General features: G+C 46.3%; 1 protein-coding gene across 4 annotated transcripts in view; it reads right to left on the bottom strand.

Moving 5' to 3' along the window:
* Window positions 1-15,038, bottom strand: part of LOC146398969 (uncharacterized) — a 91,608-nt gene that overhangs the window by 41,999 nt on the left and 34,571 nt on the right. For all 4 annotated transcript variants that reach the window (XM_084980912.1, XM_084980913.1, XM_084980910.1 and 1 more), the window contains one exon: window positions 11,153-11,236. Coding sequence is in view for 2 of the 4 variants with exons in the window: in XM_084980910.1 (XP_084837036.1) it covers window positions 11,153-11,236 (84 nt within the window). In the remaining 2 variants the exon portion in view is untranslated. The remainder of the gene's footprint in view (window positions 1-11,152; window positions 11,237-15,038) is intronic.

Genomic DNA, 15,038 nt, shown 5'->3' with positions numbered 1-15,038 from the left:
ATCCAACATTTTCCTCCAAACAAAGCCCCTCTGAAGGACCGAGGCTTTGCCCTGGCTCCGTGGATACTCCAACCCAGGCATTCTCCCCCAAATCTTCATGTCATCCACTGCATCACATTACACTTTCATGACAACCAGCTGACAACCTCCAGCGACTAGGGGTCTGTTTCACTCCCAAGATGGCTCAGAGCTTAGAACAGTCTCGACTGAATGCCAAGAATGAGCTTCCCTTCAGCTAATCATGCCTGGATAAGAGGTTCCTGGGAATTCACTCGGGAGGAGACCATCTGGGCCAGTGCTCTGACTGTTTAGTAAATTAAAATCTCTGACTGTCAATGTCTCACACAATTTTCTTTAAAAAATTGTTGTGATGAAAATACTGTTGACTGACAATGTTGTACCCCTTGCTGCTGTACAGCAATAGGAGTCTGAGCTCCTCCTCTGCAGCCTGGACCAAGGTCTGGCTGAGAATGAGCAGGAGCTCAAGTCATTCTTCACCCAAACCCAATCTGTACCCTGGAAACTCCTCATCCTTCTTCAGACACTGCAGTGGCAGGGATAGTCTTCTATCCTCTAAAAGGGACCCTTTAGAGACTCTCAGCTTGAAGACCTGACCCTAAGTCTCCCTCTGTGGATCACCAGTCGGACCCTCCTTCCCTCAGTTACCAAATGGTCACCCCACGAACCTACCAGCACTGTGTGTTCTCAGCACACTACCAGCGAATAGCCAACTACCCAGGGAGCTTATCATCATCAACCCATGGAAATCCTACTTGAAAATCCAAGTTTCACTCCTTACAATCAATTTCTACATTTAAAATGCAATTATTGGGAGTTCCCGTTGTTGAGCAGTGGTTAACGAATCCAAATAGGAACCATGAGGTTGCAGGTTCGGTCCCTGCCCTTGCTCAGTGGGTTAAAGATCCGGCATTGCTCGGAGCTGTGGTGTAGGTTGCAGATATGGATTGGATCCCGAGTTGCTGTGGCTCTGGTGTAGGCTGGCGGCTACAGCTCCGATTCGACCCCTAGCCTGGGAACCTCCATATGCCATGGCAGCAGCCCAAGAAATAGCAAAAGGGACAAAAAAAATTGCAATTATGTGGCTTCAGACGTTGATATGTGCATTCAGAAGAGTGGAGCTATAAATGCCCATTTCCATCATGTGTATTGAAGAATGGAATCAGGGTCCCTCTGCACTGAATAAAGGCAGAGTAGGGTATTACCAGGGTTAGTGTGATGGGAGAAGGTTTGTACATGGGAAATAGGAAGGAGTATTGTATAAATTAAGAAAAAAATTGAGGCGCCCAACCAGGAAGAAATAATTAAAAATCTTAAGAGTAATACAAAATGGCTGTATAAGAGATTTACATCTCTGTACACAAATTGAAGTGGTGGAAATGAAAAAAAAAAAATCAGAGAACATTTTCCATCAGGGTAAACTATGCCATCTGATGGAACAGCCTTTAGATCAGTATCAACATACCTCCCCAACAACAGCTCAGGTTGCCCATCGTCCAACTCTTGAGGGGTGAAGGGGAGAGCCTCCCAGTTGTGGCCCAACACACACCTCTCCACTCACAGAGTGGCAGTTGGACCGCAGGACCCCGTGGGTATCATCCTATTGCTGTGGCAACCAGTCAAGGCCTGGAACTTTCAGAGGGAAGGCAACTCTGCCCCCTCTGGGCCCACCTGCTCTGTCTAGAGTAATGTGTCTTTCTACGGACAGGGATGGCAGTGCAGGGTCAACATGTTGTCTCAAAAAATGCATCCCAGAACCACACAGTGTTACTCTCTGCTTGAGAACACAAGACAGGTGAGAGAAAAAGACCCACATTCCAAATAGACCAGATACAGACAATAATTAAAGAGTGAGGAAGAACCAAACAGGAGAAGGCCTTTCCATGGGAAGGGGGCTTTATGGCTCAGGGAGAATGTCTCCTGTCACGTTCCCTGATCTGCACATCATGCCACTTTAGAGGAAGAGGGTTCAAAACAGGGGCTCGAACCCCTATCTTCCAGTGGACAGCACTGAAACTTAGAGCATCTTCTCAAGAGTCGCGCCAATCATGTGTGAGCAGATCTGGGACAAGAGTGCAGTTGGTTCCCTCAGGTCACACATCCCCCTGAACCACTGAAGCCTGCTTGGCGCTGAGATCATGCCCTGGACTCTTGCTTGAATCCAGAACTCCACTTTCTCTCTCTCTCTCTCTCTCTCTCTCTCTCTCTCTCTCTCTCTCTCTCTCTCTCTCTCTGTTGAATCCTGCTGCCCCCAAGATGTCCTGGGGTGATCCTGGAGAACATATCAGAGCCAGGAGAGCAGTCCAATTCTTTACCCAACATTTTGCCTCTATCTTCTGACCCACAACCCAAAATACAAACATTCATCCAAAAAGAGCTCCTCTGGAGGACTAGACAAACCCCAACTCGGCCCATCCTCCCCCAATCTTCCCTTGGCAGCCCTTCACAGTGACCAGCTGACCACCTCATGTGAACAGCGGTCTGCTTGGATCCCCAATTTGACTCAGGGATCAAAACACCTTCAAGTTCACATGACGGCTCTAGCAAGAATCAGCTTTCCTGCGGCAGACCACACCTGGATGATCAAGTCCTGTGGACTCACTGGGGAGGTGGCCATCCGGATGAGTGCCTGCTGGGGGGCGGGGTTAGGAAAGGAAATCTGTGACTCTCCAGGTCTCACTGACGTTGCATCAGAGCACCAGTCTGAGCAACCTTGACGAAGGTCTGGCTGACAATGGGCCAGAGTGCAAGTCTTCTGTCACCCAAACCCACTCTATACTCTGGACACTCCTCATCCTTCTCTAGACCTGAGAGTGGCAGGGACAGTGCTCCTCCTAGAGAGACCCCCTCCAGACCTCAGCTTGAAGACCCCACCCTGGGTCTCTCTGAGGATCACCAGAGAGACCTTCCTTCCTTTCCTTACCCAATGTTCACCCCACTAACCTGCTGGCACTGGCCCTTGTCACCACACTACCAGCTAACACCCAAAGAGCCAGTGGGCTAGTCCTCATCAACCCGGGGAAATCCAACCTGAAAAATCCCCGTTTCTTGCTCCATCGAAATTCCTCTGCCTTTGGACTGCTAGCATGTGCATTAAGACATCGACATGTACACTGAGAAGAGTGGCGCTGTAACGTCCCTCTTTTGAATGTCTACTGCAGGGCTGACAGCGAGGGCCTCGTGCTTCGAAAAAGGCAGAGGGGCATGTTTGCCGTCTCTGTGCTCTGGGAGAACGTGTTTCAAACTGCCACGAGACACGAGTCTTTTCTCACATTTAGGAAAATACTTGAGGCAGTTGGCTCACTCGGAGCATTAAGATATACCTTAGTCATACAGCAAGCCTGTATAACAGACCTATGGCTTGAGAGACTGATGAGACTGGTGGCAATGGAGATAAAGATGGAGATAATATGTTTAGTCAAAATGAACCACCCATCTGAGGAAACAGCCTTTAGAACAGTAGCAACATACCTCCGCAACAACAGCTAAGGTTGCCCATCGTCTGACACTTGAGCAGTGAAGGGGAGAGCCTCCCAGCTGTGGCCAACACACACGTCTCTTCTCACAGACTGGCAGTTGAACCACAAGGCTCCGTGGGCAGCATTCCATTGCCGTGGAAACTGGTCAGAGGCCTGGAACTTTCAGAGGGAAGGCAACTCTGCCCCCTCTGGGTCCACCTGCTCTATATAGCCTAGTGGCCGTTTCCCTGGACAGGGTCAACATTTTATTTCAAAAACTGCATCCTACAATCAAACAGTATTACTCTCTGTTTTGAAAAGACATTACTGGAGAGAAAAAGACCTCCCCAAATATAATGGGTCTTCAACGTTTAGGGGAATTGCAAAATCCTACCATGGTGAGATTTAAAAGGGCTCCCATTTTTTGATGGAAATACCATTTCCACTCATTTCTGGTAGTTGAGGCACCAGACATTTTTACACTCCATAGGTAACATTTGTCCAGAAGAAAAGGAGTAGTTATAGAAATTAAATTGTAAAATGCCACACACTAAGCATATGTTCATCAAGTTGCAAAAGTCTTCACTCAATGACCGTGTGTAGAATTTTTCTCTGGATGCAACAATCTGTACACTTCATTATCTTTCCACTGGTTCTTCATTAACAGTGTCCCTGTCATTGTATACGTACAAAACTTACTATGCCTTGAACAGTTAGGAAACAAGGACTCACCCTACTTTCAACAGTGGGTTGCCTTAAAACACATATCTCATAATTTTCTAAGCAACAAACTTTAGCTAACTCAAAGTTCTAGGATGAAATGTATTCTTCTCAAAATTCAACCCCTCATCACACCAGTGCCTGGGACAGTGTCATGAAATCTGGCTCGAGAGCAAACTGAGCACCAGCCCACATGGAACATGAGACAATTCCTGGAGAAAACTGAGAGCACTGCAATATTTCAAGCCAAGCAGGGAGGGTGTAAGGTATGGGAGGCTGTGAGAGACAACTCTGCCATGGCTGATTCCCCCCAAGTATCTAAAATTGAGAGACCAAATGCATCGCTCTTCTGATAGGACAACAAGGGAGATGGGAGTCCTCTTTTCCTCCCTGTATCTATGAGTCTGTTACTCTTTGGTGTGTTTGATCATTGGTTTTGGGTATTAGACTGCACAAATCAGGGACATCACATAGTATCCTGATTTGTCTGACTGTGGCCTTCAGCATAATACTTTCTAGGCTCACCCAAGGTGCAGCAAATGGCAAGAGGCCACTCTCTTTTCTGGCCGAATACCACTGCACTGCATATGGACACCACATCTTCTTGACTCATCCCTCAGTGGACACAGGCTGCTGCCATGACCTGGCTGGTCTACACATTATCACTCGCTGTTGTGAAAAGAAGTTATGTGAGAGAAAAAGTCTAAGGGACACTTCAGTGGACAGAGCTGCTCCTATCTTTTCAAATTAGGATGTTCGTTTTCATCAGAAGCCCTAGCAATGGATTTGCTGAATCTTATGAGAGTTTTGGTTCCGTTTTTTTTGGATGAAATTCCACAATTAAGATACACTACTGAGGTTCTCATCAAACAATACATCCTACCTCATTTTACCTCATGTGGTAGTTCATGGCGGTATTCCTTTTCTTTTCTTTACTACTGGATTCTATACAGGTAGAAAAATTCTCAGGGAACATGTTTTTAAACATGACCCTTAGGCATACTTTGCTGTAAGTAGGAATGAATTCTTCAAAGGGACACATATTTAACTTAAATTTATTTAAAAAGCAAACTTCAGGAGTTCCCGTCATGGCTCAGTGGTTAACAAATCCGACTAGGAACCATGAGGTTGTGGGTATGGTCCCTGGCCTTGCTCAGTGGGTTAATGATCTGGCGTTGTCATGAGCTGTGGTGTAGGTTGCAGATGTGCCTCGGATCCCGTGCTGCTGTGGCTCTGGCGTAGGCCAGGGGCTACAGCTCTGATGAGACCCCTAGCCTGTGAACCTCCATATGCTGTGGGAGTGGCCCAAAGAAATAGCATAAAGACAAAAAAAGAAATCCTACTTTTCACCTTCATATTCAGTCCCACAGAGGAAAACATGAACACACAGCCCCCTGACTCTCTGAGAAAAGGAAGCTGACCTGCTCAGCACTGGAGCTCATTCGCGGGTGCATCTCCATGGCTAGGAGGGAAATGGGCTCTGAGAAACAGCCTCCCCTTCCTGCTGACTGAGAGGAACCCCATTCCCACACTTCTGCTTGGCAAGGGCTGGTGTGTGTATAAGTATGGCAGTTGTGGACATGCTGCTCAGCTGTGGCTGTAGCAACACTGTCTGAAGCAAGGGAAAGGGAAGAAAGCAACCCAGAGAGGCTGCAAAGCCTTCCTGAGGACCAGGGCCCTAGATCGCCCCCCTTAGTCCACATGGGAGAAAAGCCAGCTCTGGAACAATGGAGGAACTATGTTCGAAATTAAACATCAGGACACAAGGGCTTTCAAGCAGAGAGAACATGAAAAAATCAGGGCTTCGCACCCACCGCAGCTAGGCACCTTGTGTCCCAGACCGGTGCTTCCCCACTTCCCAGCAAAGAGAATCACAGCTGGGCCCCCACCACAACAGGAGGGTTCACACAGACCACAGAGGAGACACTCCTTGAGTGCCTGGCTCTTGTGGCCAAGTGGGATGGCGCCTCTGGGCCCTACAGGACAGCTCCCAAGTATATCCTCTCCTTCAAGACTGGGAGAGATGGCAAATGGACCTAATGCATGGAAACACACACAGAAAATTAGGCAAAATGAAACACAGGGATATCTTTCTAAAAAAAAAAAACAAAACAAACACAAGGCAAAATCACAGAATAAGAACAAAATGAAGTGGAAATAAGCCATCGACCTGAGAAAGAGTCAGAAGTCATGGACATAAAGATGCTTACTGAACTCAGAAGAAGGAATGAACACAAAGAGATCTTCAATGAAGAGACAGGAAGCAGAGGAAAGAACCAAAGAGAAGTTATTAATGAACTGAAAAACACACTCGAGGGCTTTGACAGCAGACTGGATGAAGGAGAATTAATCAGAGACCTGCCTGACAAAACAATGGAACTCAATCAGATAGAGAGGCAAAATGAAAAAAGAATTTTTAAAAAATTAGGCTACTTTAAAGGACCTATGGGATACCATCAAGCAGAATAACATTTGCATTACAGGGGTGGTTCCAGAAGAAGAGAAAGAGAACAGAACAGAAAAATTAATGGAAGAAATAATGCCTAAAATCTTCCATCATCTGGGAAGGGAAACAGAACTTGCTTGGCTGTGGTGTAGGCCTGCAGCTCTAGCTCTGATTAGACCCCTAACCTGGGAACCTCTGTATGATGTGGGTGCATTCCTAAAACTAAAACCGAAAAACAAAAAGGGTAAAAACCATATGATTATTTCCATAGATGCAAAGAAACCCATGAGATAAACTTCTACATCCACTTATGTTAAAGTCTCAACAAAGCAAGTATAAAGGGAATGGACCTCAACTTAATAAAGGCCATCAACTGCAAACCTACAGCTAACATTCCACTCAACTGTGACAAGCTGAACGCTTTTTCTCCTCTAAGATGATGAACAAGAGAAGGATGCCCACTCTTGCCCCTTTTATTCCACATAGGATTTGAAGTCCTACTAACAATTAGACAAGAAAAAGAAATAAAAGGAATCTGAATCATAAATGAAAAAAGTAAAAGTGTCCTTTTTGCCGATTACATGATACTATAATAGAAAATCCTACATACTCTAGCAAAAAACTGTTTGAATGAATACATTCAGTTATGTTTCAGTTTACATAATCAACGTACATATCAGTGGCATTTCTATACAATAATAACAAAACATCAAAAAGAGAAACAGGCGTTTCTGTCATGGTTCAATGGTTAAAAAACACAACAGTACCCATGAGGACACAGGTTCAATCCCTGGCCTTGCTCAGTGGGTGAAGGATCCTGTGTTGCCTTGAGCTGTGGTGTAGTTGCAGATGCAGCTCAGACCCCATGTGGCTGTGGTGTAGGCTGGTAGCTACAGCTCTGATTCAACCCCTAACCTGGAAACTTGTACATGCTGCAAGTGCAGCCCTAAAAACAAACAAAACAAAACAAAACCCCAAGAAGAGAAACAGACACGGAGTTCCTGTTGTGGCTCAGTGGTTAACGCATCTGACTAGGGACCATGCTGTTGTGGGTTCGATCCCTAGCCTCGCTCAGTGGGTTGAGGATCCTGAATTGCTGTGGCTCTGGTGTAGGCCCACAGCTACAGCTCTGATTAGACCCCTAGCCTGGGAACCTCCACAGAACAGATAAAAAGACAAAAAAAAAAAAAAAAGAAAGAAAGAAATAGACAAGATGGCAGAGTAGGAGGACTCAAGCTCCCCTCCTCTCATGAAAATACCAAAATTACAACTATGTGCTGAATGACCATCAACAAAATAGACTGGAAACTACCAAGAACAAGATATCCTACACCCAAAGGCAATAAGGAGCCACACTGAGACAGCAGGAGGTGCTCATTCATGGTAGAAGTAATCCCATACCCCCTGCATGGGCAGCCCACAAACTGGAAAAGAACTCTATTTCAGAGGCTTTCCCACAGGAGACTTCTGAACCCCACAGCAGGTGCCTAAGCCAGGGAGTCTGGCACGGGAAGGAGGAGCCCCTGGGACACATGACATTGAAGGCCAGTGAGGCTTGTGTGCAAGAGCTCCACAGGCCTGGGGGAGACAGAAACTCCACTCCTGGAGGGTGCACACAGGCTTTCATGTGCACTGGGTCCCAGGGCTAAGCAGGCACTCAAGAAGAATCTGGGTCAGAATGACCTGGCCAATCATGGAGGGTCTCCTGGGAAAGGAGGGGGTGACTGGGAAACACTGTAGGGCAGGACAGTCTAGGCAGAGGTCCCAGGAATAGTTGTTGGCATGAGCTCCCCTGGAGGTGGCCCTTTTGGAACAATCTGGTCCCACAAGTTAGGGCTGAGAAGCCCCAGGCCAAACAACAAACAGGCTGGGAACACAGACCCACTGATCAACAAACAGGTACCTAAAGTGCTCCACATCACACCCACAGACAAAGGTCCACCCCCTAGAGGGACAAGGCTCAGCTCCACCTACCAGTGGGCAGGCACCTGTCCCTCCCATCAGGAAGCTGGCCATAAACGCCTCTATTTTACCTACAAGAAGGCAGACACTAGAAGCAAGACAGGCTACACACCTCTAACCTACAAAAAGGAGATCATGCAAAAAGCATACAAAATGAGAAGGCAGAGAAATATGAACCAGATGAAGGAACAAGACAACCCCCACACCCACCTCCATGCAAAATGACTTTAGAATAATGATTGTGAAGAGGATCTAAGAGCTCAGACAAAAACTGGAGGCAAAGATCAACACATTACAAGAAAGACTAAACAAAGACATAGAAGATTTAAAACAGAAACAAACCAAAAAATCGTATTTATGATTGCATCAAAAATAAAGTACCTAGGAGTTCCCGTCAAGGCCCAGTGGTTAAGGAATCTGACTAGGAACCATGAGGTTGCAGGTTTGGTCCCTGCCCTTGCTCAGTGGGTTAACGATCTGGCGTTGCCATGAGCTGTGGTGTAGATTGCAGCCGCGGCTCAAATCCCGCATTGCTGTGGCTCTGGCATAGGCCGGTGGCTACAGTTCCGATTCGACCCCTAGCCTGGGAACCTCCATATGCCGTGGGAGCCGCCCAAAGAGATAGCAAAAAAAAAAAAATAATAATAATAAAATAAAATAAATAAATAAATAGATAAAAATAAATAAAATGAAAGTAAAAGAAAAAACTAAAGTACCTAGAGATAAATTTAACCAGGCAAGGTAAAGACTTGTACACTCTAAACTATATGCTGTTGAGGAAAGAAATTAAAGGCACAAATTAATGGAAAGATATTTCATGTTTATGAGTGAATTCACATCATTCAAATGTCCAGATTACCAAAAGCAACAGAGACTCAATGCACTCTCCACCAAAATCCCAACTGCACATTGCACAGACCTAGGAGAAACCCTTCTAAAATTTGTATGGAACCACAATAGATCCCCATCAGCTACAACCATCTTGAGAAAGAGCAGCAAAGCTGGAAGGATTACATTTCCTGATTTCAAACTACACTACAAAGCTATAGATAGCAAAACAGATCAGGACTGGCACAAAAACAAAACAGACAGACCAGTGAAACAACACTGACAGCCCAGAAGGAAAACCAACACAGACACAGACAAGTCATTTCCAACAAAGGACCACAGAGCATACAATGGACAAGGGACAGTTTCTTCAATCAATGGTGCTGGAAGAACTGCACAGGCACATGCAAGGAATGGAACGAGACCCCTACCTTACAACACATCCCCAAATTAAAATGGACTAAAGACTCAAATGGAAGAAATGAAACCATACAATGTCTAGGAGAAAACATAGGTGGTAAGCACATGGACATCTGTCTGCTTACACTTGGCTCTGACCTCAAAGGCAAGTGATAGAAAGGGAAAATTAAACCAGCGGAATGGAGTTCCCATTGTGGCGCAGTGGTTAACGGATCTGACTAGGAACCATGAGGTCGTGGGTTTGATCCCTGGCCTTGCTCAGTGGGTTAAGGATCTGGCGTTGCTGTGAGCTGTGGTGTAGGTTGCAGACACGGCTCAGATCTGGCATTGCTGTGGCTGTGGTGTGGGCCAGCGGCTAGAGCTCCGATTCAACCCCTAGCCTGGGAACTTCCATATGCCCCAAGAGCGGCCCAAGAACGTGGCAAAAATACAAAAAATCTGCTATTGTTACTACGGTGCCATGGGGCGCTGCTGGTTCCGTCCCTTACCTGGGAACTTCTGTGTGCCTTGGGTGTGGCACAAAACAAACAAAAAACAAACAAACAAAAAACTGGGGCAGAGGATCTGAATAGACATTTTCCAAAGAAAACAGAAAATGGCCAACAGGCTTATGACAAGAGGTTAAACCACACTAATGGAACTACAAACCAAAACCACAATAATGTTTCAACCTCATCCCTTAGAGAATGGTTATTATAAACACACACACACACACAAGCAATAAATGTTGGAGAGCATGTGGAGAAAAAGGAACATTACTGGTGCAGCCACAGTGGAAAACAGCATGAGATTGCTCAAAAAATTAAAATCAGAACTACAGTGTGACCCAGCAATTCCACTTCTGGCAATTTATCGAAAACACTCGCTTGACGATCATACGCACCTCTATTTCATCACAACAGAGTTACAATCACCAGGACAAGAAAACAACCCAAGCATCTACAGAAGGATGAGCCAAGAAAGATGTGGTATATATCCATCTGCATTTCAGGGAAACATGGAATACTTTTGAGTAGGTCTCAAATATTGCATGAGGCATCCGTATACTTAAAATATATCTGTTGTTTATCTGAAATGCCAATGTAACTGGGCCTATCTTGTTCTTATCTGTTAAACCTGGGGACAGTCCAATGAACGTGAATGAGAATGGTCAGGGCAGAGATCATCACAGGATGTCTGGGCTGCTGTGAGGAAAGACTTCAGAGAGCTGGGAAGACAACTGAGTCTTAAGCTGAGAACTCTGTGGGCTCTTCCACTCCTTGCAGAAATTCACAACACACCATCATTACTTGTGACTTACCTTTTGGATGGATCCATGTTTTGTCTGCAGAATAGATCCTAGGTTGCTTGAAGACAGGAACGAGGTGTGTGTTCCCCACTCCACCTAGGACCAACAGGCACACCAAAGGCATGTTAGTAAATCACCGCAGGAACTGAGTCAAAGGGTTTTATCTTCCCAAAGAGTAAAACCATTCTGTTTGGGAAATCACTGTTAACGGCTATTTTCTTTCTTTCAACAATGCAGCCAAGAATCCAGTCTGGAGTTTTTGCAGGCAAATTAGTAATACAGACATGCATTGTCTGTGGTGCAGTAAGTGTCCATGGTAGTGATGTCATGGGCACATTTCAGGTTTTTGAAAGTTGGATGTAGGAGATGGGATTAAGATGGCGGAAGAGGACTGGAGCTCAACTTCTCTCCTAAAAACAACAAAAGTCACGACTAAAGGCTGAGCAATCTTCACCCAAATGGACCAGAAACCTTCAAAAAGACATCCTACTCCGGAAGAGAAAGAGGAGGCCACATCAAGAGGTAGGAGGGATGATTTTGTGATACAAACAACCCCATACCTCCCAGGTGGGAAGCCCCCCAGACTGGAAACTAACTGGTTCACAGAGACCTACAGGAGTGAGAGTTCTGAGCCCCACATCAAATCCTCACATGCAGGGATCTGGCACTGGGAGAAAGAGCCCCAGAGCATCTGGCATTGAAGGCCAGTGGGGCATGTGTGCAGGAACTCCACGGGACTGGGGGAAAAGGAGACCCCACTCTTAAAAGGCGCACACAGACTTTCACGTGCACCGAGTCCCAGGGCAAAGCAAAGTCTCCATAGGAATCTGGTCAAAACTGAATGCAGTTCTTGGAGAACATCCTGGGAAAACAGGGGTGAATGTGGCTTGTTGCGAGGGAGGGACATTGGGAACAAAGCTCTCAGGAATATTCAGCAGCATGCCTTTCTCTGGAGGGTGGCCATTTTGGCAAAATCTGGCCCCACCAGTCAGTGCTGAGAAGCCCCAGGGCAAACAGCAATCCAGGTAGGATCACAGCCCCATCCCTCAGTAAACAAGCTGCCTAAAGAACCCTCAGGCACACAGACACCTCTAATCCCATCCAGAGACAAAGCCCCACCCACTAGAGGGAGGAGAATCAGAATCAGCCCCACGAACCGGTGGGCAGGCATCAGCCCTTCCCATCAGGAAGCCTACAGCAAGGCTCCATACCAACCTCAGCCACAAGGGGGGCAGACACCAGAAGGAACAGAGGCTACAATTCTATTCCCTGTCAAAAGGTCACTGCACCAAAAACCTATAAAAATGAAAAGACAGAGAACTATAACTCTGATGAGGGAGAAAGGAAAACCCCCAGAATATCAGCTAAGTGATGAGGAGAGTCTCAGCCTCTAGGAAAAAACTTTAGACGGTTGATGCTGAAGATGATGCAAGACATTGGAAATAAACTGGAGGCAAAGATGGGTAGTTAACAGGAAACACTGAGCAAAGAGATACAAGATATAAAACTCAAACAAGAAGAGATGCAAAATACAACAACTGAAATAAAAAATTCACGAGGAGCAGCTAACAGCAGGATACAGGAGGCAGAAGAATGAATAAACGAGGTGGAGGACAGATTAGTAGAAATTATGGGGGAGAGAGGACAAGATGGCAGAGGAGTAGGGGGACACGCTCACCCTTTCCCACAAACACAACAAAAAAAGCACATCTACAGAATAAATGACTTGCACAGAACAGCAACCAATCGCTGGCAGAGGAACCTAAACTCCAGTAACGGCAAGAAGTTCGTGACATTACTGGGCAGATCGGGAGAAAAGAGGAGAGTGAGAGAAGGTGAATCCGAGCGGGAGGGGCGCTCCCGAAAGGGAACTGAGGAGGAGAAAGGGATCCCGCACGCTGGAAAGTCACCTCCACGGGGGGAAGATCAAACGAACCAGAGAAATCTCCAGATGCAGAGAAGAGAATAGCAGTAAGTCAGAGTACGGAAAAGCCGATCAAGAACCGAACGGACCATCTGAACTATGGGCACAGTCACCAAAAATTGAGATGCCTGGGTGGGGGCTGGGCACCAAGACCTCGGCTCCAGAGGTTAGTCCCAGGGCTGGGGGGGCAGGGCGGAGCAGAAACTGCTTGGAAGTCTAGAAACTTTTTGACCGGGCAGAGACTGCCTGGGAGACTAGAAAACAAAACTGTGGCAGAGGGAGGGAGCAATACTCTAGGGGCGGGGAAGTGGAAAGCTGCATCAGAGGGAACCTGGGAGAAGAGCCTGGTCTGCGCCCGTGCTGGGGAGGGGAGAAAAGAAGGGGTGGGTCCCCATAGAATACCCCCCACACCACAGCAAGCTTACAGGCCCACTAGCTAGCAGAAAGCTGCGCTTCCCAGTGCTTCCCCCCCACCCCCACCACCCCCTATGCTCTCGCTGGACCTGGGGCTACCTGCCATCCAGGAGGGCTGGCCTCAACAATTGCCTGAAGCCTACCACCACAGGGGCTGTCCCTGCACAGGCCTGCTTGCCCTTTGGAGGGGCTACACTTCCGCAGAGCAGCACCAATCACCACCAGCCCCCGAGAAAAGGCCTGCAGCCCAGAAAAGCTAGAACAAGCCTAGCCAGGCCGTGAATAAGTCTGCCTAATTCTCAGATGGTTTTTCGGAGTCGGGCTGCCCTGGGGAGGAGCCTCTTGGATTTCCAGCGGCCCTGCTACCCGCCCAAGGCCCCAGGGGGTGCCAAGCTCTAGAGGATCAGCTGCATACCATCACCAGCCCTCAGAAAATATTCCACGGCAGTGACAAGGCAAACACTGCCCGGCCACTGAGGGTACAACTCCACCAGGAAAAAGAAAACAACAAGCAAGATGAAGAAGCTGAGAAACCACCCCCAGTCAAACCAACAGGAGAACTCACCTCAAACAGTCAACAATGAAACAGATCTCTGCAGTCTGACAGACCTGGAGTTCAAAAGAGAAATAGGGAAAATACTGAAGGAATTAAGAGAAGATATGAACAGTAATGCAGATACCCTCAGAAAGGGACTAGAAAATATAAGGAGAAGCCAAGAGAAACTAGAACATTCATTTGCAGAGACGCAAACTGAACTAACGGCAGTAAAAACCAGAATGAATAATGCAGAAGAACAAATCAGTGATATGGAAGATAGAATAATGGAAATCACTCAATCCGGTCAACAGACAGAAAACCGAATCAAAAAACTGGAAAGCAATATAAGAGACCTATGGGATAATAGAAAGCTGGCCAATCTACGCATAATAGGAATTCCAGAAGGAGTAGAAAAAGATAAGGGGATGGAAAATATATTTGAAGAAATTATCGATGGAAACTTCCCAAATCTAAAGGATACTGGGTCCAAGATACAAGAAGCACAGAGGGCCCCAAACAAACTGAACCCAAACAGACCCACACCAACACACATCATAATAAAGATGGCAAAAGTTAGTGATAAAGAGAGGATCCTAAAGGCAGCAAGAGAAAAACAGAATGTTACCCACAAGGGAACCCCCATAAGAATATCAGCTGATATCTCTACAGAAACACTACAGGCCAGGAGGGAATGGCAAGAGATATTTAAAGTGCTAAAAGGAAAAAATATGCAATCTAGAATACTCTATCCAGCAAGAATATCATTTAAAATAGAAGGGGAAATAAAAATTTTTCCCAACAAACGAAAACTTAAAGAATACAGCAACACAAAACCCAGGTTAAAGGAAATTTTGAAAGAGCTTCTCTAAACCAAAAAGAAAGGAAGGAAAGGGAAGAAAAAAGAAGAGAAAAAAAAAAGAAGAAGAAGAAGAGAAAGAACTAGGACTGAGGAAAACGCAATCAGAGAGCAGTCACTCAAATAAGGCAGCATACAGATTATATAAGAAAAAAGAAAGCTTTAT

The sequence above is a fragment of the Sus scrofa genome, chromosome 10, assembly GCF_054392235.1.
Source record: "Sus scrofa isolate SSC_HxYL_T2T_F1_AM1 chromosome 10, Sscrofa_HxYL_maternal_Yorkshire_Landrace_v2.0, whole genome shotgun sequence".
NCBI lineage: Eukaryota > Metazoa > Chordata > Mammalia > Artiodactyla > Suidae > Sus > Sus scrofa.
The sequence above is the reverse complement of the archived record's forward strand: the minus strand, read 5'-3'. Positions and strand labels throughout refer to the sequence as shown.